Source organism: Nomia melanderi, chromosome 1, assembly GCF_051020985.1.
Source record: "Nomia melanderi isolate GNS246 chromosome 1, iyNomMela1, whole genome shotgun sequence".
In the NCBI taxonomy this organism is placed as follows: Eukaryota; Metazoa; Arthropoda; class Insecta; order Hymenoptera; family Halictidae; genus Nomia; species Nomia melanderi.
Genome location: NC_134999.1, coordinates 33,937,364 through 33,963,740, shown reverse-complemented (window position 1 = coordinate 33,963,740; position 26,377 = coordinate 33,937,364). Strand labels below are relative to the sequence as shown.

Sequence of the window (26,377 nt, the reverse complement as noted above, 5' to 3'; positions counted from 1 at the left end):
GCGTGCGAGAAGGACATTTTGGTGAGAGACAGCGGAGATCATTTTTGTGCGTGATATGTATTTTTACGTATTTTTACGTGTTGTCCATATTGTTTCTTTATCTCATTAAATACATATATATTTATTCCCAATTCTCTTTTTACTGAAGATCCACCTTTTCAATATCTATAATAATAGTAGCCCCACTATAAACTTGGGGGCTCATCCGGGATCACTATACTATGAAATCTGATATTTAACGTTGAACTCTGTACAATGCCTCGATACGTGAAATATTGGAATAAAATCGCTTTCCACAATGTACTTGTGATTTCTCTTCGACTTTCTAAATATATCGTCTTCATCAAAACACGTGAAATGTTTCTAGTTAACTTCCGAGTGCAAAGGGTTAATAAAATCATCGTAGATTAAGCGTTAAGGCTTCTTCGATCGATTATCCAACCGCAGATTTCAATTGAAAATAATCAGAAGTGATAGTTTCTGAGACTATATTTATGAGAAAGCTATTAAGATCGTTTTTGCAACTCATTGTTAATTGTATTAATAGGTTTCTCATAACTATTGCAACTGACGAATAACAGGTAGTAATTTCTTTCAAGATTATCATTTTCTACAGTTCCGGTAGATAAAGTTTTATGTTAAACATACTTGCATTTGATTCTCTGTTACACACTGACCAAGGAGAAACTCGTCGTCAATGCTTGCCAGTACTAATGTGGAAGAGATGATTGCAACTAGCTGGACGATAAAAGTAGCCAGTTTTTCTAGCACTAAGGTACAAGCGACCGCAACAGTCTCGACACCTTCCAGATTGTGTGCAGTCTGAGCAATGCGGTGGACGTTATTGCCAAACGAGTCCAGTCTTTCCTTGGCCAGGTCGGGACGCAACGCGAGTGTCCCTATACCTCGTCCGTGATTGGGACGCACGTGGTCAGTCAGGCAACTTGACCTTTCGCAAGACTCCACGCGTACGTGTGTCGTGAATTATTTATCCGTCGACGTACGGATATGGCTATGGAACCAGGAGTTCCTTGCACGAGACGCGGAACTTCGGAATGTTTACGAACTTGCGTTATAATTAACCGACATTTCAAACTTGTATTTTTGCGCAAGAGAACCTTGTATCACTTCGTCGGGGAAAAAATAAAACGTTAATCCGCGAGAGTCTATAAAAACCCGTCTATCGAACTGACACATGAATATTCATACAGCCACGGATCCCAGAAGCGATCGCACGTCTAGAAAATACAATGGCAAGGCTTTATATTAGTCGTAAATTCTGGTCCCATAATAACGACCATCGAGTCCAGACAACGACTGGAATTTTCGGAGCTTTCAGTTTCGCGAGACAACGGCCAGCGGGCGAGGCTGAAAAATTCATTCGCGATTCGTTTAGCGCGCAAGAAGCGGAGCCGGTTCGACGAGCAATTAACCGAGTGCTTTTGTTATTACGCGGAGTGATCGATGACCCCGTGATTAAGTGAGCACACTTCCCGGGACCGTGCTCCTTTCGCCGGAGTTCTCTAAGTACCCATCAGAATATGCGCATGAAAAATGGTCGCGTCACGCGTGTATCACGTGCCGCGCTCGCGGCAAGAATTCAGTGGCAATCGTAAGGAAACGTTGCCCCAGGATCTCCATGAGATTCCCGATTCATCTCGGAATGTTCCTGGAAACATTCAGAAAATTTCCAACAAACTTCTCTACTCTACCTGTACCTATCGTACAGTCGATTGCCACTGTGATATCACCAAGAATACATCTCGACAAATTCACAAGGATCCCGTGAAACCGATTCGAACGTGAGAACTAGTGATACGAGTCAACGATTGGTCGGGGTACCGGAGTAAACGAGGAACGGTCGCGGGGAAAGTGTCCTGTGCATCGCGCGAAGGGTGCAGCCTTTCTGGCGAGGGGTCTCGAGCAAGAAAAAGACGTCTCGACGGAGGAAATCCATTTCCTGTCGAGCGAGACCAGGCCGAGAGGCAGAGGGAGAGAGAGAAACAGAGAGGGCACCCCGTAACCGAGAAGGTTCTCACTGACTCCACGGAACGCCGCGTCCACAGGAAACGTTTCCCGCACGACAGCGGCCGAAAAAAAAACGATCACAGAACACTTGTTTCCCATGGAACGGTACCCGCCATTTTTCGATAGAATCACTAGGAAACTGCCGGCGGGCGGATCAGTACCCCGGTACCACCGCGGGCCGCCGCCGTTTCGCCCGACTCTCTCACGCACCTCCGAAATTCCAGTCGTCGCCTCTTGGCTGGTCGATGGTCGGCCATATCCGGCGAAAAACGGACCAATTAAGGGGTCCCGAGGCTGAGGACACGGGAATCTATGTCGCGGGACACTCGAGCGTTGCGACAGGAATCGTGGAAGGGTGTAGAATCGGTGGTACGATCGACGTTGACAGTTAATCACCGGGGAAAAAGTGACTGCGAGGAGCAACGGGATCGGAGGTTAGGGAGCGAAGGACGGATCCTGGAAGAGGTCCCACTGATTGGAGGGTTAAGCTGTCACAATGGGGAATTAGAAAGTAACCGTTAGCGGACTTACGTGCTCGATGGTGGGCAGATGGGCCGTGACTGACACCCTCGGTGCCGCCACGCGCCCCTCGCGCTCCCTTTCCCCCCTCCCTGCCGACTACGCGATTTTCAGGACAACGCGCAGGCCCGAAGCCCCGCACGACCGCCACGATCAGAGCTTCTCCGGAGCTTGTCCCGACCCCCGAGAGAGCATCATCCGTGTCGGCCGACCCAACGAACCGACGACCAATGTGCTCTAACGTGCACCTTCCGCGTTTACCCCGTTCGCCATCGTGCCCCGTCAAGGGTGAACGTCTTTTCATTTTGAGCTTTGCCGGCCTGCGAGCTTAGCTTCCAGTTTTTCGATGAGGATTCTTCGAGTTCTCTTCGAGATTTCAGGTTGTCTAGGATGTTTCCGTTTAGCGTTTCTTGATGCTTTACAGATCATCAGGTATTTGTAGATGATGATGGAGTTGTATCGACGTTGTGTGTAGTCTATTTTGTATTGAATCTATTTCGTATTGAGTCTATCGAGTATCGAATCTATTTCATATTGAGTCTCTGTCGAGTATTGAATGTATTTGTATTGGATGTACCTCATGTTGAGACTATTTCATTATTTTGAGCATTGCCGGCCTGCGAGCTTCGCTTCCAGTTTTTCGATGAGGATTCTTCGAGTTCTCTTCGAGATTTCAGGTTGTCTATGATGCTTCCATTCAACGTTTCTCGATGCTTTACAGATCATCAGGTATTTGTAGATGATGTTGGAGTTATATCCACGTCGTGTGTAGTCTATTTTGTATTGAATCTATTTCGGATTGAGTCCATCGAGTATCGAATCTATTTCATATTGAGTCTCTATCGAGTATTGAATCTATTTGTATTCGACGTATCTCATGTTGAGACTATTTCATATGGAATTTAATGTTGCATCGAGGCTGTCTCGTTGAGCTCGTAGATTCTTGATGACGCCGCGATGCAAGGAAGGATTGTTCCATACACAGCTACTTTTCGATTAACCGACCGTGTTCAAAGGATAACGTCCCTCTCGGAGGGCATTTTTCTTCGTTCAGCTCCCTCCTAATTAACCGATTGTATTCAGACACGGAATATTTGCGGAGGAGATGCGAGCATTTCGCGAAACCCGTTCCCAGTGCGTGCTTTACGCCGCGCGGTTTCGGTGCTCACCGAAATTAGGAGGAACTGGCTCGCAGCGCTCGCGGTTGCGAACTTTTCCTCGACGCTCCCACTGCGCCCGACAATTATTTAATTGCTACGCTGGAATCTAGTTACGATGTTATTGCATTTCCACCGGAAACGCGTCGCTGGGACCGGGTACACCTACCAACCGATCGATCGGCGCGGAACCAACGGCTGTCGTTCGGCTGGCCGAAAAATCCTGCTGGGTTTTTTCGAATCGTCGAACGAGATGCTTTACTCTACAGGATGAAACTCCCCGCGTTCCTGTAACACGCGCGCGAACTTTTCAAAGCACGGTATCGCTTACTCGATGAGAACATTTGGACGTTTTAATGGAAAAGATCGGAGAGCGTGTTCGAATACCGACGAGACCGCCGTTGAACTATATTCGAAGCGATCACCGTTATTTCAAGGTTCCTCGTCGAGCGAACTTGAGTTTTTCCAAAGGATTTCCCAATAGTTCGAGCATCGAGGAAAAACTGGATGTCTCTTTGATCGATCCGACGGTTCCTCCGCGAGAATCACGTTTCATGGGCCCACTGGAGCGGCGTACTTGACCGTGCTCTCGTTTCTCGATTAGCCCCTGCTCGAAATCCTAATTTCCCCGAAGTATGGCGCTGACAGTCACTATACGGTTTAGCGTGCCGCTCGGCGAGCACGTTAACATAGTCGCGAGCTAATGGGTCGCATGCGGCCGATCACAGAGGAGGTTCGCGCGCAGGAGAGCACAGACACGGCGGATATCGATCGAGAATCCACGCGAAATTCGGGAGTAATTAAAAAGTTCTAGTCGACGGGGGTCGGGTAAAAAACGGGAAAGAAACTCGAGGAGGGAGTTCAGCGAGCGCTCGGCCCGGGGTTGCGATATTTGCAGCTTTCGAATTTCTCCGTGGTGCCCTTGCCAACTTTAATTACTGTTACCAATCAACAACGCCGCGCCCCGTCCTCGACTAAATCCACGTAAGCGGCCCGGATTGTGTATGACTAAGGACCTCGACGTTCTCGGGAATTATGGCGTCCCGGAATTTTCCTTCGCTGCTAGCGGAGCTGATTATTATAATTATTAACGCTAAAACTACCGAGCAGTTCGATTAAGTTTTTCGAATTTCTCTTCGGGAACTTTGAAATTCTATCTACTGAGAATCCAATTGATTTACGATTCAGTTTTCGTATCGCTAAATCAATTTCAATAATAATTTCGCAGAGAAATATCTGGTGCCTAATAATTGCAAGAAGATCAGGATTGGATCAATCAGATCAGCAGTTTTTTTCAAATATTGTTAACCCTTTGCACTCTATAGATTCCAGTACTATAATGTAAATTTCGTCCATAAACGGAAAATCAAAGATCTAAGTGAAGTTATGACGTAACATTTTTCAATTTTCGATACGGATACTACACAAATTGCTCCGAGCTGCTGATAAATTTCAGAATCAACTGCAGCGCAGACTGAAATCATTTCCACGTAGTCCCCATTTTACGATCAACTAATTCCATTGTCTCTAATTCACTAGTAATTACTCATAGAAACAGCTATCTTTTCAATAATTGCAAAGAAGACCGGTAGTTTTACTGTTGACACATTGGTATTGGTAACGAGGAATCTCGTTTTTATATAAAGACACTTAACCCCTTGTCCTACAACGAGTGAGACTCGTGGTGAAGATTCTCAACATGATTCAACAAATATATATATATTACTCAATCCATTCGAATGCAAAGTAAATATTATTTCTATGTAACTGACTATTATACTTAAAAAGAAATAGGAATAACATATGCTTAGAATTCTTCTATTTTTCCAATAAATTATTAATGACAAAGTGGCCGTATCGATCAGAGTTGTGAAAGGAATCATAGGCCAAGGGGTTAACTATGCAATTTTACTGATTACCACAGTATTTAAAAAAATATTAAATTCGATTCCACTTGACTATCTATTTAAAATATACTAAATAACAATATAATATCTAAGTTTCTGTATATACAGAGATATACGTAGATCTCACTGAAAATTGCCATCCGCACGATTCAGTTTTCCGAAGATCTACGCAATCTGTTAAGAAAACACACGTGAAATTATCCAACAATAATAGAGAATCGGGAATGGTTTCATTGAAACTTCTCTATGAGAAATAACAGCCGCATAGGTAGCAGTCCGACGAGACGCAGCCTTTGTTTGCGCCGTTCGCGGAATACAATTTACCGGAGCCAGTGCGAGCGCCGTTCGGTCCCAAAGCAAAGGAAACGTCGGTGCGGTTTTCATCGCGCGATCGGCGAGGCTTGTTTTCAAGGGACATCACCGAAGAAAAAGGCGTATAGAAAATCGGTGTATCGGCTGTCAAAGAGCGGACTGTCGCGCGCGCTGACTGTCTTCCCGCAGCGGCGCAGCGTTCGCGAAACTTCCTTTGGAAACTATTGACAGCTGCCAGCGGCGCGTTCGGTTGACGTGCATTACAGGAACAACTTCGAAGCGGCCGCGGAGCCTTCCAATGCCATTATTCCCCGACGCGAAATGAAATATCTCGCGATTCCCTTTTACATCGACAATGGCCGTGGGAAAAACAAGCGGGGGCCTCGCCTCAATGCTGAACGGTCTATCGAGACGTCTGCGTGCATTTTCGCCCGGCCGATCGATGGGCCATCCGAAACTTCAGCGTTCCGAGTCCTTGCGCCGGGTCCCTGTACCAGGATTCACCGATTAGATCGGATTTAGACCCGGGCGAATGCAATTTGGACCTTGGAGAGGACCAACATGCTCGAATCTAATTTAGACACCTCGGAATTTCAACTAGACACGATTCAGATTGACCCACGGTTCTCTCGAATGAATATCGAACTTTCGGCGAACCAGACGATTCGAGTCGTTAGAATAAACGGGATTCTTTGGAATGATTAATCGCGAAGATCGCCGGACCTATCGTTGACCTGTTCCACTTGGAGAGAAAAGTCAGGGTACAACGAAACCGAGGCTCCAGCCGCGAGTTTAGTCGGTTTCCAATTAGCCGGCGATTAAACGTTGCCAAAGCTGGCAACCGGCCTCCGTTCGGCTTCGAGTTTCGCCGCGGTTACGTTGGATTCACGGGACCAGCGCGAGTTATTCGATTTCCTAAGCGACGCGTCTCGCGTAGGACTGCTAACTCCAATCGCATAGGAACGACGATGTTCCTCGTGCTGCCTCGTCTCGGCTAACGAACATTCCAGTGAAATAATACTCTCCGGAATATAGACACGTTGGCAAAAGAACACTGCCGAGGAACGATCAACTTCTCCGAGATTCTCGATTGTCTCGAATATTTTTCCAGGACGCGTAGGCGTATAATTTTCGTCCCGAAGCGCGGCTCGCGCGTCATCAATCCTACTCTCGCGTCGACCCGCGGCACATATTTGGAAAATTGAACGGGAATAACGGAGGAAAGTGTGTCTTTTCCCTCGGTAGTTTCTCGGCTCTGATTAAAGGGAAGCAAGGCGGATAGCTCTCGGAGAGCATCGCGCCCGGAGATGATCCGCACAGAGTGCTGTCTGGTTCGCTCCGAATCGGTATCCCCGTTGCGAGTATTCGCGCGTCGCCGTCGGCTCGGCGAGAAACGTCTCGGAAAGAATGAATAGAGCCCGGGAATATCAGCTGCTCCATTTTTCGGCGTTGAATATTAATAAAACAGCCGGGACGAGCGGGCTTCAACGGAACGGCGAATAAATGCGCGGGCTAACGAGGGTGTTGTCGAAAATATCGAGGTCGGTGAAACGATTCCCGAGCGTTCCCGACGGGACCGCCGCGAAGACGCTAATTGACCCGCGCCGCGTATGTAAATCGCTGGATTGTAATTAAAGTTGCACCAGCCGTTTACGAAACGCCCGTCGGGGATGCTCTCATTATGTTTTCATAACGCGTGGGCGTCGCCACCGGCCGGGGAACTTTCGATGACAACTTCGCGCATAAATTAGTCGCGGGATGTCATTAAAATTTAAACGTCCGCCCGGCCGCCGCGGAAGCGATACCAGCCGTCGACGCCGCGACGTCGCCGGGTTATTGCTAATTTTTTAATCCGACACGTCGCGTCGCGTATAAAATCGCGACGCGGCGCGCGGCGCGCGGCGGGCGATCTTTTACGATTACTCGACGAGCGTCGTAATTCGTTAACGCGTTAGGAGGCGCCGCGGTACCGCGAGCGTTCCCGATGGATCAAAAAGCAGCCGCCGCTGGAACTCGTTAAAATTCTGCTCTACTTTCGCTGGAATGTCTGCGCGAATTTAAGGCGAGATGACCGATGTTATCTTGCCTTCATTTTCCAGTTATTATAGTCGAAGTTTTATCATCCGCTCGTGACTATCGAGCACTGCGATAGTGCACTCTTATTTTCATCTCGACTCCGTTGCACGGAGAGCCCGATTTTTAAAGATAAGCCGCTTCGATCCTTCCGCCTCGAAATCGAGTCAATGATACTCACGCTCCAAGAAACCTTCGGCGCACGAGACTATTTCTATATATATACTCGGATAGTCGAATTTTTTGGAACCTGGTATCTGCCTTGCATTCCAGCGTTGTGCAAACGGAAGTTTGGAGGAAACTCGGTAACTTCAAAAGTACGAGCGATACAAAAGCTTCAGACGAAAGTAAGGTATAGAGCTAAACTTATGGTTATATCTTGATTACGTTATGGGGATATACAGTTTCTTCAATGACAGTACCTTGCGTTTCGATTTAAACGTTGTATAAATAGGGAAACGGAGTTGATTTGCGAGAAATTGTTATTTTACCGAAGATCACGTTGCAGAGTAGTAACCATCGATTATCGTTGTTCGAATAGTCGAATTCGAAGGTTTCGTCCACAGCCGGCCGCGCGGTGCGTCGGTGGCGTTGCTTACGATCGATGTATTAATATTCACCATGGAGCGAGTGAACCGGCTACGAGGTGGGATGAAAAATGGCCCGTGTCCCCGTTTTCGCCGGGTAGAGCCAAGGGTAATCGGTCTCTCAATCACCCGATGTCAGACCCGCTGGAAACTCCGGGTTGGTGCGAGGCCGCGAGAAGGCAACGTCTTTTGTGAAGTTACGAGGAATATCCTCTCCGCTATTTCTAAACGTAGATCTCGAACAGATTCGTCCGTTTCGACAACCGGCGGTACAATACACTGGCGAACCTGCTGTTTAAATTACCCCATTATCTTCCTACTTACATCGGAAACGTTTGAGCAAGTACACACCGCGAGTACATGCATCTCCGATACATTAAACGAAAGCAACAAAGTGATTCTTATTTATTAATCACGCTCACGCGAGCGACGAGCTTCAAAAACGACCCAGTTCGCCGGTCGAGGCGACTGCAACTCGAGCGGAACGAGTCTAAGTCGACCGAAGTTCTTCGACGGAAGTTCCCCGATAATTTATTCACTCGCCTCGTTACTCCTCGAATGCACACGCAACAGCGCATCGTTCCGCGGTGCGGCTGTACACGTTGCGTGGACGCGATACCGTTCGATCGTCGGTTTAATTCCATCTCGCCCGGCGGGATGTGTTCGCGAGGCGTGTTCGCGTCCGCGGGAAATCAGCCGGCTAACGGGTTGAACAACCGGAACACAGAGGGAGGACGAGGGAAGTCGCGGGCGTACAGGAATTGTTTCCAAAGAGGCTGCCGCCCGCTCGGAACCGGCGAGGGGAATACATTCGTCGTCGCGGGACTCGCGTGCAATCCCCAGTCGGAAGCAAACGGCACGGATTCCACGCGAATTCTAATTGGCCGTTCGAACGACACCCTCGGAGATTCTATGCACGTCTAACGCGCAGCTTTCCAATAACGCCATCGCCAGCTGCGGCGGAATAATAGTCGTCTGGCTGTCCCCGGCAATTTCTCCTACACTCCCGTGTGCTCTTTTACGCGCGGCCCGCGAGCGATAAGGAAATGGGAAAGGGATCGCCGGCCTTTGATTTATGCGCAGCGACATTATCCGACGAGGCACGCGATCTCCTTCGGCTTTATCGCGAATTTTTCACCGATCTCGCGACTCTAATCCTGCCCGGTTTTCCTTGTTTCTTTCCGTCCGACTCGATCATGCGACTTATGCCGCGTTCACGGTAACTCGATGAACCCTGTTCTCGCTTTTCACAGATTTACAGCGATTTCTGGCCATTTTTGCGGACAGAGTCCATCGCGAAGGATGGACATTTATGTAGTTCAAATGAGATTGAAATTAATTGGCTACTGTTTGTACAGCTGTAGAACTTTGATTTCGACGTGCTGCTCATAGGCTTGTAAAGTGTTATAATTACAGCGAAGATTGAATTTTAATCGGCAATTACATCTTCCGTTAGTCGTACGTTATATAAATGTGATTATTTTAGGTTTAATTTAATTCGATTCAGTGTTTCGATGGTTTCAGTACACTTAGGGATACGTTGATGGACAATTTTACCATAGTCAAAGGGTTTTATTTGATTCGACATTAGAAATATTCGGTTAGCGTAAACGCGCCGTAAAGATCGCGCGTGTATATTCGTTGGATAGCTGGCCGAGGCGCGACTCCATCGTCGCCTAATCGGTAGAACCGCGTCCTTGGCACGGAAACGCTCCTTCCCGTACGCAGAAATGAATATTTTACACAGCGACGGGAACACCGCGACAGTAGAATCGTCCCGCGATGGCCAGACACGGCCAGTTCTTCGTGTAACGAGCCAACCATCGAGTCTTTCTAATCGCTTTCTATGACAACGCGCTGTTGTGAACGTTGCACCGTGCTTCCTCTGTAATAAAGACGCACGCAATGAAACAATGTCACTGTTTTTACAATTATTGTTACGGCTGTGGTTTATCGGTGTAACGTGCGATCGGTCATCGAGCACGCGGCGGAAAATTGGAGTCGACGTAAAAGGGTCTCTCATTTTTATGCACCGGTGTATCGACTGCCCCGGGCTCGCTTCAATACTTCAACAATTCCATATGTAATGGGATGTCGTTGGTTCGCGTCGACAGCGGAGCAGACAGTTATTTGGATAACGTGGCTGTCGATAGCCGAGTTCGTTGAAGCTACTCAATTATCCATGGCGAATTCCAGATACCGGTGCGAATCGCTTATCGCCGCGGCGGAATACGAAACAAGCACAGAGAATAACGTCCATCTTCGTTTGGACCGTATCAATTTATCATCTCACTTTGCGAAACTCCGCTAATCGCTTCTATTCCATTAATTCGATCGTTCTTGCCTTAATCCGAACGTTGGGAACATTGCCCGGTCGTCTTCCTCGGGGAATCCATTTCGTTCGACGAGCGTCTCGTTTCTGCGAGACAGAACGGTTAACAATGAACGAATATTCCCGAGAAACATCGCGTATGCCGTACCACTGGAATCCAGCTAGAAGTGTCCATTGTTTCCGAAACTATTGAACAGATTCCCGGAACGAGATCAATGAAATTATCGCGGAAGTCAAAGTAGCGAACTCGGCGCAAGTGGTGCGAGTCGAGCGATGTACCGGCGCAGACGGTACTCTATCGACCGGAGCTTGCGCGCAGATCTTTTTTTTACCGACTGCGTTCCGGTCGAGCTCGCAAGAAGCTCTCCGTGGCATCAGCCGCGCGCCGATCGAGCTTTCCCGCGGCTCTGTCGTATCGGCCGCGTCGCGGCCGAGCTTCCTCGACCGATCACGGAGCTTTTAAAGACGAGAAACGACTTACCGACCGGATCGACAGGATTCGTCGCGTGAGCGAGTCACTTACCTACAAAAGAAAAGGGTAGACGCATTAGAAGTTTGCCAGCGCTTGGCTCGGCGGATGCTGCATCGCACTAGGAGAGCTTTCTCGTGGAACTAGTGTGTGGAACGCCGACGAAACGGAACGTGTACACAAAGGAAACATGCTGAAGATTCTGTGGTCATGCATCGTCGAGTTTTCGCGCACCGGTCCCGACCATTCCGAGAAAGATAAGGTTCGCGCTTCGAACCTCACCCTTGTACGGTACAATGTCATCCGATCGTTCTCGTTTCTGACTTTCTCGCGAAGTTTCTTTGATTTCCATGTCGAACGAAGGAAACAAAGAAACCATCGAACGGAAGTAGACGAAGGGAGAAACTCGAACATTCTACGCATTCAGTGTTCTAGCTGTCGTTTTGGTGTCGTTCCGAAGCGATCTACGATTCCGCCCGACAGGATCGCGCGATGCTGATCAACTGATCGGTGACTGGTCTCGCTAACAAGCTTTCGTCCCGACAGCGGCGGCGGGACCTACGTTCTGCGACCTACGTGGAACTAATTGCTACTGTTTCTAGCGAACGGCCGCATTCTTAGCTGAAAAAAAAACAACACAACAGTACTAAAACTAGAGACGCCTAAGGTGTCTTTGTGCAGAGAAGTCTGGAGAATTTTGCGTGAAAGATTTGTACCTGCACGACTGCCGGCCCGCGATGCGCCTGTGCAATAGAAACACAAAGAAAGAACGTTATACAGACAGGTAGAGACAGAGTCGTTATGAAAGAATAATATGGTTGATGATCGTGAAGGCAAAAACCGCGAGAGACGCCGCGCTGCATGCATAATTGCTTCCGCGTTTGACTCGCCGAATGGAAACGAAGCAATTATTCCGATAAAAGATACACACTTCATTTGCGAAGCAAACTTATCCAACAAATAGAAACGTCGTACGCAAACAATCTGCTCGGAATATCCTCTGTCATTCGTTCGAATCGCCCCGCAACGGAATAAATCGTGTTTCAACCGTGCGCAGATTGCAAAGATTAACTCTAGCGTTTTAGAGACCGTTCCGCGCGTCGTTTTTCACCGGCAACTTTCCTCCTTAAAGGCGAAATAGAGACAGCGTCCCAAGCGTTCACCGCTTCCGCCCCAAATTTCTCTCGCATCCCGTTTAATTCGGTGAACCGCGAACCTTGACCCTCTTACATGTCGTCGAACGTCGCGCACGCGTGCCACCCTAGAAAATAGAGTTCCATTGTCTACGGGAGTCCATGCGAATGTTCGACGCGTCCTGTTCGTCGTCATAAATCGTCAAGCCCGCAGGATTGCCCGCGTTTCCAGCGGCAATCGTTCGTAGCTCGGAAAGAGTCTAATCAAAATTTCCATACGCTTCGGCAGCCTCGAAAAGCTTCCCGGCGTATCTCGATTAAGCCTGTGTGATTGGAATCTGCCGGTCGGAGCATCATTATTCAGAGCCGTGAGCCCGCGCGCGCGCGCGATTCCGGCGAATGTAGCGATCAACAGGAAAGCCAATTTATTTTCAAAGCGTCCGCACGCCGGCTCGAGGCCCGCCGGCTTCCACGGAGATTAAAATGTAAAATCGTGCTTTTATTTGTCCCGTGCACTGTAAACGAGTCGACTGCCGGACGAACGGTGGGAAAAGGCACGGGAAATTTGCCGGAAAAACTGGACACCGCCCGGTTCCTCGGTGACAAAGGGGCGTCGGAGTTCGGACAACGGCATATTACACCGGGAAAGTTTTCGATACTTCGAGGTTTTCCGATTCGGCGGTGGCGCGCACGGTTTTCTGAGAGTCGACGCTGTACGGGATCGATAGAAGTTTAATTAGATTCTCGTTTTATTCGGGGCTCCGGCCGGATCGGCCGACGTCCGCGACGGTGATCGATGAAAATTCCGAATCGATCGACCGGGGATCACGTTGTTCCCGATACCGTAATTACTTCCGACCGACTACTAGCCGCTCGCTTGACTTCGTTCCATTGATTTTACGAGCCGCTTCATATCCGGGAATCACCATGGAAACCGGGAATGCCGTTTCAATGGGAAAACCGAGGCGAGTGCTACACGGAACCCGCGCGACCGTGAAATTTCACCGCGACACTCCGTCCGATCGAGGCACGAGATCACGCTCGGAGGGCTGGATGGATCGAAAATCCGTGGGAGCCATGGGAACGGGGAAAATTGGACGTGACGCCCAGTTCCCTTTTTCTACTGGGTTCGTCTCCGTTTTCGCGTCGCGGACGGAATAAGGCAGAAGTTTTTCCACTCGACGCATGCGCCCCCATGGAAAATGGAAAGGCCAAAAACGGTCTACGCTGTTTCCTCCGGTGAAAGCTTTTGACCAACCGCTTGCCTTATGATAGCTTGCCAGACTCGTGAAGCTTTTATACAGGGTTTAACGTGTGTAACTATTATTCTTCTGGCTCGATTGGAAAATCTGGTTAAAAATATTCATTTATTTAAATTTACAGAATTCATTTAATATTGGGACTACTGAGCAGTTGAATTGGCTTCTTGAAATTCCTATGTGGAAACTTTAAGGGTGCGTCTATTGAGAGTTTAATTGATTTTCAGTTTGCGCACTGCTACGTCGATTTTTCTAATATATTCTCAGGTAAGATAATTTATATAGATAGATTTATAGATATAGAATAGATATAGAATCTTATTATAGATAAGATAAAAAATTTCTCTGATATCTTTTTGGAGAAATAAATCACAACGCAAGGGTTTAACTCTTTGCACTCCGAATTTCTTTTGCATTTTTTCCTTGATGACTCTGTATTATGACGATATTTCATTTGAAATGCATTTGAAAAAATAACTAGTTTATAGAGAGCATTGTAAACGATTCTTCTTACTAATAATATTGAAAATAACATAATTTATTCTATTCCAAAAATATCTTGACAAAGAGTCACACCTGTGAATGATGTTGCGTCATACAGGAGCGCAAAAGGTTAAGAAACATATATTTATACATTACGCGAAGCTTAATATTCTATATAAAACTTTATAATTTTGGTACGTCGAATCAAATGGTGACTGAAAGTCACCTCTCCAGTTAATTAAAAGCTTAACCCTTCGCGGACGAATATCAACATCAAGATCAAACTTTCACGTTAGAAAGCAACTCGCGAACAGATGATTCAACTACTCGAACAGCAAGAAATCAGTACATAGCTTCCTTATTCTCTATTACATAAGCGTTCCTTGTCTAATTTGGCAGAATCTGCGAAAGCTTTTAGATACTCCATGGAATCCTCGTCCGCAAGGGCTAAAAAGCTGCAGAAAAACGAACGATCGACACAGTTTCCTCGAGGAACGAACACGGAAATCGCGTGTTTACCGGGTCGCAGCGCGGCGAGCTATATTTCACGCCTGCTTTCCAACGAGCAATCGTTCGCTCGCCGCGATAAAAAAAAAACCGACGATTCGCGAGGCGCATTGGAACATACTAAAAAAGAGATTCCCGCGCTGCGATCGTCAATTTTATACGCAGACGTTCGACGCTTCCGCGAAACGAATCCCGCGTTAACGTCTGTTAGGACTCCCGCGGGACTTCGCCGCGCTGGCAGCGCCGGCGGATCGAAAACACGAGACGCGAGGCGCGATCGACGGAAACGAACGGCGGGCGCGAGCTTGTTTTTGTTTACCGAGCTTCCGACAATTGTCCCCGATACTCTGTTCGCTCGCGAAGGGATTAAACGGGACTACGCTGCTCCGCGAATTCATCTTCCATCCGGTTTTTACGAGCGATGCGGATGAGCTTTATGCGCGCGACGGGACCTCGCCTCTTGTCCGCGCGTAAAAACCCACGCCAACAATTTCCTCTAGGCAAACAGCGCGTCTCCCTGAGACGGGCGATTCCTTGGAAATATATAAAGTCAAATTTGATCGCGCGGCAGTTCGTTCCCGGGGATAATAGAGCTTGTAAAATTGAAACGTCCGACCGTGTCTCGCCGCTTCTACTTCTTCGAGCGCAATGAATACGCTGCTGCGATATGGGCATTAGTGTTTCTTATCACCTTTATACCTTGGTTTTCATTCGGAAATCTTTTATAGATAGATTTTATTGTCCGTCGCCGGATGAGCTTTCTATGGAGAAATTTCAGCTTTCATCGGAGTGCCTATCCAATTAAATTACTGCTTTATATTACCTCTGATTATTTGTTCGAGTATTCATATACCTCGCTTTCACAGAGTAAATTGATTCTATGGGAAACCATTGAAGCTTCGTGAAATGAACGTTCGAACCTGGGCCATCTCAGAATTATCATTAGCGGCAACCGGTAGCTGTAATTAGGTTCAACACTGGAACTACCGAGAAGTTAAATGAACTTTTTGAAATTTCTCTGTGGAATACCCCGGAGTGCATCTATGGAGACTTTAATTGTTTTATAATGCAGTTTGCGTATCGGTGAAGCATTTTCTTGAATAATTTCTCGAAGGAACGTCTGTTGTCTTAGTAATTGCGAAAAAGGGACGTTGGTACTACTAACTATTATGCGAATTTATTCTCGATTAGTCTCTGCGCAAATTTTGAGCGTACCTCGTCATCGAACAGTTTGCTCCAAAAAACTTACCGTCATCTTACCGCAAGGGGTTAACACGTTCAGTGTCAATATCAGTATCAATATAATCACTGACGCTCGCGTTTATAGTAGCTGAAATTCAGCCGACGTTCAATGTGTTAATTTTGCACTCGAGAGGTGACCCTCAGTCACTTGATTTGATTTGCAAAATTATAAATTCTTATATATAATATTAAGTTTAGTATGACGCATCAATATACGGAATATTCAAATAAAATAACTTTTCGTCTTAATTTACATATGTTTTCTTATTAACCATTTGCACTCCAGAGGCGCCTCTAAGTCACCAAATGATTCGACACAGCAAAACTGTAAACTTTGATATTTAATACCAAACTTTGTGTAATGCATCAATGTACGAAATATTGAAAGAAAATAGTTCTCTTCCTCAGTGCATGTGAGATTTCTTAATTCAATCTAAGAAAATGTCTGTATCTCATTAGAAGATATTGAATATTTCCGGTGAAAAACTTCTGGAGTGCAAAGGGTTAATTAGTTTCAAAGAATATCTGTATCTCTTCGGAGAACAGTGAATATTTCTAGCAAAAAACTTTCGAGTGCAACGGTGTTGCGTACGCGTTTTCTATCTCGAAATGTTATAGGGAAACCCGTACGTCGCAGGCCGACTTAACTTTGTGCGAACTGATTGGAAGTGGACTGTATAAATATTTACTTCAGTGAGAATAATTTGCTGTTTATTTTCGGGAGTTCAGTAATACTCGTCAGCGACGAGTCTACAACGACGTCTATATACGTCTCGTGTGTCTAGTTCAATTTTTTCTTATATCTCGTCTCCGTACCTTGCGTGGGTTTTTATAAACCTTCGGGCAGGCGTGTGCAAAATTGGAAGCTTCCTGATTTGCAGCCTTCCAGATAGTGGGCGCGTACAAACAAAAATTCGTTCGAGTGGGACTCAGCCAGTGATCCTGGAGGGGTTGCCGATTGCAGCTCCCGGGTGACCCAAGGGTCCCGAGCGTTGGCACTGACCATAGCGAGTAACAAAACCAAGGATCGCCTCGACTTCCGGCAAACAGATGTAAGGTAAAAGTTACGGTAAACCTACAAAACTGGCGAAACGTGCCGAAGCAACTGCGACTAAATTATTGAAGTAGCGGTACCTTGAGCTTTTATTTCTCCTATGGTAAAAATACCCAGGGCTCTAACGTGCCGCAGAAGGTTTCGTCGATAGTCCTCCCAAAGCGATTCAGCGACGCGACAAAAGGGTTAATAAAGGAACCGCCGTACGTCGGACATATTCCTAGAGCAATCTCCATCGAAGAGTCCGCTAGAACCGTCCATCGCCTAGTGGTTCTTCGTATCATTCGCTGACTACGAGTGAAACCAACGAACCGCTGGTATTATCGCGAACCGGAGCGGTCGCGGCGTTACGAGAGACGGCGTAACCCGAGAAAGAGTGTAAGGACGCCGGCGATATTAGCGGCGGGCAGAGTTCCCCGGCCGTTTATCGAGTGGGAGCTAGATAAATATCTCGCGGCAGCGTTATGCCCCGCGGCGTGACACTGACAAAGTGACTGCTCCACTTTTCACGTGGACGGAAGCCGTTGTTACGGGCACGGGGAGGCGGACCGGGGAGGGAAAAGACAACATCCGCGGGACAGGAAAATTACATCGATGACCGAACGGGTTAGGCTATTGTCCGACAAGACCATTCCCGTCCAGCCAGGTGTCTCCGCTCAAGGGGCGGGTAAATAATTGCAGTCACGTGCCCGGAAGAAAGCTGCGGGGATTTAATGCACGACCTTCCGCCGGCCGGTCACGAAAACCAATCTAGCCGGAGTAAGCTCTCGACGCTGCTGTAGAAACAGAACCGGGGACACTCGAGGAAATATCAATCCTGTCGAGGATCGAAAAGGAGGATTCGTTTCCTTGGAGGACTCTCTTTGAAGATGGCCCGGGACTCCGAAGAGGCTGCCCGGAAGCCGCCGAGGGAACGTATTATCCAAATTTTCATCGAAAATTGATAGGCTTCCACGAATATCTTGCAGTATAGGGGATCGATCGGGAATGGACTATTAGTTGATCAGAACTTAGAAATCTGCATTGACTCTTTGACTACGGCAGCCTTTGAGACGCGCCAGCTGTATCATACGGCAGGATTTCAGTCGCGTACACCGGAATGGCGGAACTTCTCGAGTATTTTGAAACGCTAAAAGCGTTTGCAGTATACGAGCGCAGGTTTTCCTTGCGAAGCTTTAAAAAGTGGAGGAGAACTTTGATTATTGTTTTGTTATCGATGGTTGGGTAACACTGAAACTGTCGAATAAGTCAAATTTACCCTCGGAATGTTTATTTCGCGAGAATCTCAATTATAATGGTGTTTTTGCGAAAGATTTCCAATGAGACTCGTATATTCGTATAGATACGAGACTAGGAGACTGTTGGAATCTCGGGGAACCTCATCTAATTTTTATAGAAAATTGGAGATACGTTCCACTTGCTCGGTGTTTCAGTGATAAAGGAAATTCGGTAAAGAATGAAATCGACGCAATCGTTCCAGTGGAATCAATACAATTATTCGTTGTTACCGAAGTTCCTCGATGTTCCTCGGATTCCGAAGTTTAACACTAACTACCGAATACGTGAAACTGACCTTCCGAATGTTTATTTTACAAGTATCTCGATTATAATGGTGTTTTTGCGAAAGATTTCCAATGAGACACGTATATTCGTATAGATACGAGACTAGGAGACTGTTGGAATCTCGAGGAGCCTGATCTAATTTGTATAGAAAATTGAAGATACGTTCCACTTGCTCGGTGTTTCAGTGTTAAAGGAAATTCGGTAAAGAATGAAATCGATGCGATCGTTCCAGCGGAATCAATACAATTATTCGTTGTTACCTCGGATTCCGAAGTTCCGCGCGTAATAGGTTTCCCGAAGTCGGCACGGTGTCGCGGTACGTGCCAGCGTGTAAATTAATTTCTGCTGGTCGAACGCGATCCGGCACGCAGCGATCCTGTCACGTTTACGCAGAGGGAAACGATTAGTCCTCGATCCGGCGAGCGACAGCGACAATTAAGCCTGAATATCCAACTAGACGGCGGAGTCCTCCGAGCAAACAATGCGCCGCTACTTCTATTGTATCGATCCCTCGGGGGAAATCGAAAGCTTCGAGGAGCCGATTAAGCTCCTGTCACGTCCAGGAAAAGGAAACCCTATATGCCGGTCGGCCTGCACCGCCGGTGGGTCTGTCAGCGACGAACGACCGGCCGTATCGTCGGCGGTATCGCGTTTCACGGATAATTGATAATCGAGCTGTCGATCGTTTGCACCTTGCCGGTGTAACGATACCTCGCCGCTCGAGGAATTCTTCTCGGATCGAGCACCTAGATTGCCGTGCAATTATTCGATCGGGTTTCCTCGCGCAAGATGCGCAGTAAATGACAGTGAAGGCTGAATATTGGATAGAAAGTTGAAGTAGATATTTATTAATTAGGGAATTAGATCGTATGAAATGAAATTGGATGTTTGCTGATTGGATAATCAGAGATATTTTAAATTAGATATTATTGGGTAACTAATGATTGTTAGAATTGCATATTTATTGTTTAGAGAATGAAATTCTATAGAATGAAATGAAATTGGAAGTTTGCTGATTGGAGAATCAGAGATATTTTAAATTAGATATTATCGAATATCTAATGATTATTAGAATTGCATATTTATTGTTTAGAGAATGAAATTCTATAGAATGAAATGAAATTGGATGTGTACTGATTGGAGAATCAGAGATATTTTAAGTTATATATTATTAGATATCTAATGATTATTAAAATTACATATTTATTGTCTAGAAAATGAAATTCTATAGAATAAAATAAAATTAGATGTTTACTGATTGGAAAATCAGAGATATTTTCAATTAGATATTATTGTATATCTAATTATTATTAGAATTACATATTTATTGTTTACAGAATGAAATTCTATAGAATAAAATAAAATTAGATGTTTACTGATTGGAAAATCAGAGATATTTTAAATTGGATATTATTGAATATCTAATAATCATTAGAATTAGAATATATTTATTATTTAGAGCATGAAATTTTATAGAATAAAATGGAGTATTCTTTGCCAGCTGGAAATATGAGTCTTTCTAGTTCGAGATCCATGCAAGTGAACCTGGAACTACTAAAGCGTCAAGTTTCCTCGTAGATTCTCGAGATCGAAGCAGGGGGAAACGGAAACGCGAGCATGGGACATCTTCCCGGAAGCCTGGACCGAGAGCTGCAAGCTGAACGCGACCTTTGACATTAGCTGCCCTACATAAATGACCTAGATCCCCATGGCTTCGTTCTAGCAATTTTCACTGGACAATGGGGCGATCCAATAACGAGCGTATAACGCCATGCTCGATGGGGAATCGCCTGATTCGCGCGAACTGCTAACGAGCCGACGCCAATAACTCGCGCCGCTCACGTTCCACGTGCTATCGAGACGGCGATCTCGGGATATCCGCGACTAAACGGTTCATTTTCTACTGGATGCGAATCTCACGATCCTATCTGGCCGTTGAAAAATGTGATTTCACGTAAAAAAACATATGTCGCTCGGCAAATTGACGTTTGAATAAATAATCGCGCGAATCGGGCGCGAAGACTAGCTAATTTACCACTAGAACTATCACACAGGTGAAAATAACCCATTCCTGATTTCTCCTTTTCGCAATGATCAAAGAGAAGACAGAAGCTTCTCTGAGAGATTATCAAAGAATCATTAATTAAAGTCTAAATACATACGATTTAGGAATTTCTATAGAGGAATTTCGAACAATCGATTGCTCGGTGGTTCCAGCGTTTAATAATACCGCACCGCTTAAAACGAGAATTCACGAATTTACACGACAAATAACTCCCCATTAGCTCCTCATCTTTTATTCCTGGCTCGGAACGTTTCACTTAACTCCTCGCCTTGTAATACCGAGGCAGCCTCGCCGCGACGTCAAACTGAATTCGATAAATACGGATATTATCCCGTTCTTTGAAGTCGAAATCAGACATCATTCTATTAACGATATTCAACGTCCTCGGTGAACGTGGAGGCGACATACCGCGGAAAAAGACGTTTCACCGGTCCCAGTGATCGTCCTCCGAAGAGGAAAGAGTCCTTTCCCTTTAATCGCGATTGCCAATTAGAACCGCGAGCGTTATCAAACAATTCTGTGCGCCGAACGCGAAGTTCCTTTCTCGTCTAGGAGAACAGTCGAGGGATTCGTCTAACTCGGTCGTCTAGCTGCGTCTGCCGTAACACCGTCGCATTCTACTCGCGAATCCCTTGATCCAACGTCGAAACACCACCTGTACGCCTTCACGGCGAGTCGCGCGAGGAAGTTCCTTAAGTCCGGTGGGAACCGTGCTCCGGGCGGAAGCCACAAATGTCGGCGGTAACTCAGAGTGCACCGGCGCGCGACTGTGCGGTCGTGTACCGTGCATGTAATTACGGGATTTAAAGGACCTCCGCGACGTTTCCCTTCCGCGATGTTACCGAGCACGCGGCCCGGAAGACACGCGTTGCGAGAATATCACGGCCGGCATTAATCGCGCAGCTTGCCGTGCGAGTCATGCAACTTTTATCCACGCCGGGACTGCGGAGCCTTTACGATCACGCCTACTCCGCTGCGAAAACGGGGAAATGATTCTCCGTTTACTTCCGATTCGTTTCATGTAAATCCCAGCGAAGATTCGTGTGGATTTTTCTGTTACACTTTCGGTTGTAGGGGACTTCTCTGTTGGTCGGTTTTCGCGAGGTTGATATGAATGTTATCTGTTCTAATATGGGATTTATTGTGATGTTTATTGTTGCACGATAGTTTTGTGGAATTTTGTAATTTAAGTTCTGTATTGTTTGTTGTAGTGTTTGTGGGAATTGTATCTTGAATATTCTAGTAATTACTGTAATATTGATCTTTATACGTTAACACTAGAACTATCGTGCCAGTCAAGATGACTGGTTCTGGTTCTTTTGTTTCGCAATTATTGATATCTTCAAAGCAATGAATATTTCAAGTGATTTCGAAAATAGTTTCACTTGAATAATATAATAAATATCTGAAGAAATCTATTGTTACAGTTTTTATAGAGATTACATATCAATCGTAATAACCCTTTGCACTCAGAAGTTTCTTACTAGAAATATTTTTTGACAAAACAAAGAAGATATTCTTTGAAACTAACTCGAAGGGAAATCACAAGTACATTGAGGAACAAAGCTACTTTATTCCAATATTTCACGTATACATTATACAAAGTTCAGCATTAAATATCACATTTTATAGTTTTATGCTTCAAATGACGTGGTGACAGAGTCACCTCCCGAGTGCAAAGGGTTAAATGCTGGGTAGTTCTAGTGTTAATGAATAAATCTAGAATATTCCAAATTCACTCAATAGAAAGAATGTAGAAAACGTGCAAATGAAACGAATGATTTGATTTCGATCTTATTGTAAGTCCTCTATTAAATATATTGTTCATACGAATAAAATATCCGTCTGCTACGTATAGTTATCGTTTTTTTAACCATTTCATTCATAAATTTCCACGAGGATTTCCGATCCGCTAGCGAACGTCGAAGGAGACACACCCTTTCTCCACTATTCCTCGTTTTATCTCTCCCCATCCCCCAGAAGAGAATGAAAGTCGCCGGATAATCTCTTTGATAGTCCGCGACGCGAAACTTCAAGGATAAAGGGGGCAGGAGGGAATCGGCGGTGTGCGAGGGCGTGCGCGCGTGACTATCAGGAATTTCATATGATCGAACGCGATCACGTAGTCGACACGTGCGACCGGTTCCCCTGGCAACCGGCCTCCGTCCCGGGATTCTCGCTACGGGTGCCTGATAACTCAACGAAACTTCATTACAAATACGACGGCAAATGAGATTTATCCGTCGCGCGCCCTTCGCTGCTACCTCGCCACCGGAAACTGAAGACCTGTCTCTTAGCCTCAGATTCTTCCTTAATTCGGTGAAATCTCTTTCGGAGGACGGCGAGCCGGCCAGTCGATAGGGAAATTCTGTGCAAATGGAGCAAGGACAATTTCATTCTCGCCCTCTAAACGGAATACTTTGCAACTTCGCGTTTCAACAGATTGAGAGTGAAGGTTAGCGTATTAGCGATATGGAGTTTCTATATTTGGAATGTGGTGAATTGTAAAGTGAAAGTATTCGATTCTATTCTTGAAGGAATGAAAGGTTAGTAATGTCTTGGTTAGGCACAAAAAATCAGTATAGTTCATAAGCGAAGTATAACCGAAATTTCCGTGGCACGGAACGTCTTGACATGTTAACCCTTTAAATATGGTTGTCAATGGACGGTACGAAACTTTCGTGAGATACGGCTGTTGTCAACGAGCGATTTGATGAATTATGCCGGGAACGGGGCTAGCTTGTTGACTTTTATTTATTTCATCGAGATTGGGTTTCGATCTACGTCTTTCGTCGGAGATTGATGGAACAAGTGCGTAGAGTGTTTATGTTCTGTTTATGTCTTGTATACATAAATCATCATCGATTCTTTTTTTCGTTTCACCTTTAGACAGACACATTTGTGAATATATAGCTAAAGAGTTAAGCGCCACGGAAACTTTGACCGTCCCCGTAAAGTTATTCTTCTGTAGCAAAGAAAAGGAACAATTATTCATTATTCAGCATTACAATCCTTGCGTTACACGATTATCAACGTACGTTATTAACCAGTTAACTGTGTTTGACGAGTATACACGTCATCGTAAAGCTTGACATGATACTAATTCTCTCAGCGATGAATTCTTTATTTTGTCACATAAACATGTACTTCTTCTTTGTTTCGCTTTGATCTTTCATTAAAATATATTCTACGTGCATTCGTCCTGCGTTCGATGAGTACACGCTCTCTTTTATTTTATTGCACACTGAACGAGAGGTTTTTCCAACTAAATTCCACAGTTAACTGGTTAAATATTGTAGTATCTGGAATTTTTAGCATAGGTTAAGGTATTTTTAAGAAGAGTGTAAGAATGAGTGTGAGTGAAGGACAGGCTGTAAAACGGTCGAGGGAAAGTGGCCTGCACAACGTCGCGGACCCAAGATTGCAGGGCCAGCTTTCCATGGGTGCATCAGAGTGTTTGTGATGAATTCGAGTGAGAAGAATGCTTGTGGGGAAGAGAATGATTTTTGGGAGAAAATGACTGTAAGAGAGTTGCGGGAAGAGAGTCGTGTGTTGGCCTTCGTGGCATTGAGTTGTTTTTTACGTGTTGTTTCCATATTTTATTAAATAAATATATTTATTCCTAACTCTCGATTACTCAAGATCCACCCTTTCAGTATCTATACTATAGTAATGTTGAGCCGTCACGTCTTAACAGAGTCGACACATGCAGAGACTTAAGCTCTTTACAGCACGGGGCAAAAAACGGCTCTTATTGTTTAGTATTTCAACGGCACATCGCGGCAAGATTCATTCGCCTTTTGAAATCAAATTCTAAAACCTTCCTTTCACCCGCACGTGGCAGCCAGCGACGGGTTGTAAATGCATATTTCTGAAGGGCGACCAAATGGTATCCTAAGGACACTCGGTACCTGGGGTTTGCCTGGAAGAAATTTGTATCCAAGCTAAACACATAGTCTCTGCATGTCTTAGGCAGCACCCCACCCTCGTTAGACTAGGCGCGCCAAGGGCGCAGCGACGGTGGGGACAATTCGTTTCGAAAGCCCCTGATTGGGACTTGTCAATTTTGGCGACAACCAATCAGGGTGTTTTCTTAAATTTCGGAGCTGACGATCCGACTCGCAGATCGCCAGCGAAAAAGACAACTCAACTTTCGAACGATACATATCATACAAGCGCGTCTTAGTGTTCAGACATAATTGTACACACAAAAAATACAGTCCACTCACGAAGAAGCAAGCGGTTTCATTTAATCAGCTCCAAGTAAGGACGCTGCTGTGAACGCCCAACAAGTAACACTATAATATTTTCATTCGACATCGGTTATCGCGTTACAATTGTTTTCGAGTAATTCAGAAGCGTCGATTCCCAGTGACTAAGATGGCGCTTACCGTGTTAATGGCCGAGCGGATTCATTTCGCTGGTCCGAGACAGCGTCGCCCAAGTAACGACGCCGCGATTATCTCTCGGTGCAATCTTCTCGCCATTTCTGTCATTGGCGCAGCCACTTCCGCGACGAATGCAGCCGGGAAAAGTGGTCGAAAGTAACTCCGACGATTTCGTGGACAACGTTCCGCGGGTGGAAAGACGTCGAGGCGTCGGAGCGGCGGAAAACCCGCGGAGTGGCTGCGTCCGGATCAGGACGCTCGAGGGAAAACGTTTACGGCTAGCCGTAAAATGTTCCTTATCGCGAAAAATAAACTTCCCGGGACTTCGCGAAGTTATTCCGGACGCTTCGAAGCGGATTTCATTTCCAGCCCCTGTTTCCTCTCCGACGAGGGGGCCTTTTATCCCCCCGGCGGAGGCGTCGGGCAAATATTACTTCTAACTTCGCCGAAGGGGTTCGTATATATTTAAAGAGGGCGGGGACTCGAATCCTAAGTCCGTCGATGTACAAGCACTCGAGGGGCGGAACTGGCACGATTCGGTAGAACAGAAATATTTGGACACCGCTGGTTCGCGGGACTATGCTAACTGGATTCCGCCGCGATCCTTGTCTGATTCCTTCTTTTCCGGGAATTGCGTCTAACTAAGCGAACTTGGGAACTCCGTGACGTCTGAATTGCGTCTGGGCGCGTTGACAAGAGAAGGATAATTCGGTTGCTTGAGATTCGATCCTTGGACGATAACGGTTCGAGTAGATTGAAGGTTTAAAATAATATTCAGTATTCTGATGAGAAGGAAACTATAGAAGGTTGTTGATTTGTATATTGCAGTTGAGAAGCTTTGAGAATAGTTATGAGATAAGTCTTATTAGTTAGATATTGCGTTAGTTATTGAATATGACAAAGAAAGGGTAGTTTGGTTTCTTGAGATTCGATCCTTGGACGATAATGGTTCGAGTAGATTGAAGGTTTAAAATAATATTCAGTATTCTGATAAGAAGGGAACTATAGAAGATCGTTGATTTGTCTATTGCAGTTGAGAAGCTTTGAGATTAATTATGAGATAAGTCTTATTTGTTAGCTATTGCGTTAGTTATTGAATATGACAAAAAAAGGATAAGTTGGTTTCTTGAGATTCGATCTCTGGACGATTACGGTTCGAGTAGATTGAAGGTTTAAAATAATATTCAGTATTCTGATAAGGGAACTATAGAAGGTTGTTGATTTGTCTATTGCAGTTGAGAAGCTTTGAGAATAATTATGAGATAAGTCTTATTAGTTAGATATTGCGTTAGTTATTGA

The 26,377-nt window shown here is 45.7% G+C and overlaps 1 protein-coding gene across 4 annotated transcripts in view; it reads right to left on the bottom strand.

Moving 5' to 3' along the window:
* The window catches only part of LOC116430273 (neo-calmodulin), a 109,314-nt gene that overhangs the window by 68,214 nt on the left and 14,723 nt on the right, over window positions 1–26,377 (bottom strand). For 2 of the 4 annotated variants that reach the window (XM_031984161.2, XM_031984162.2), the window contains exon 1: window positions 2,560–2,632. The exons of 1 other annotated variant lie outside the window; for it this stretch is intronic. Coding sequence is in view for 1 of the 3 variants with exons in the window: in XM_031984163.2 (XP_031840023.1) it covers window positions 12,101–12,127 (27 nt within the window). In the remaining 2 variants the exon portion in view is untranslated. Of the gene's footprint in view, window positions 1–2,559; window positions 2,633–12,100; window positions 12,128–26,377 lie in introns of those variants that run through there. One more of the 4 variants, XM_031984163.2, reaches the window with a different exon arrangement.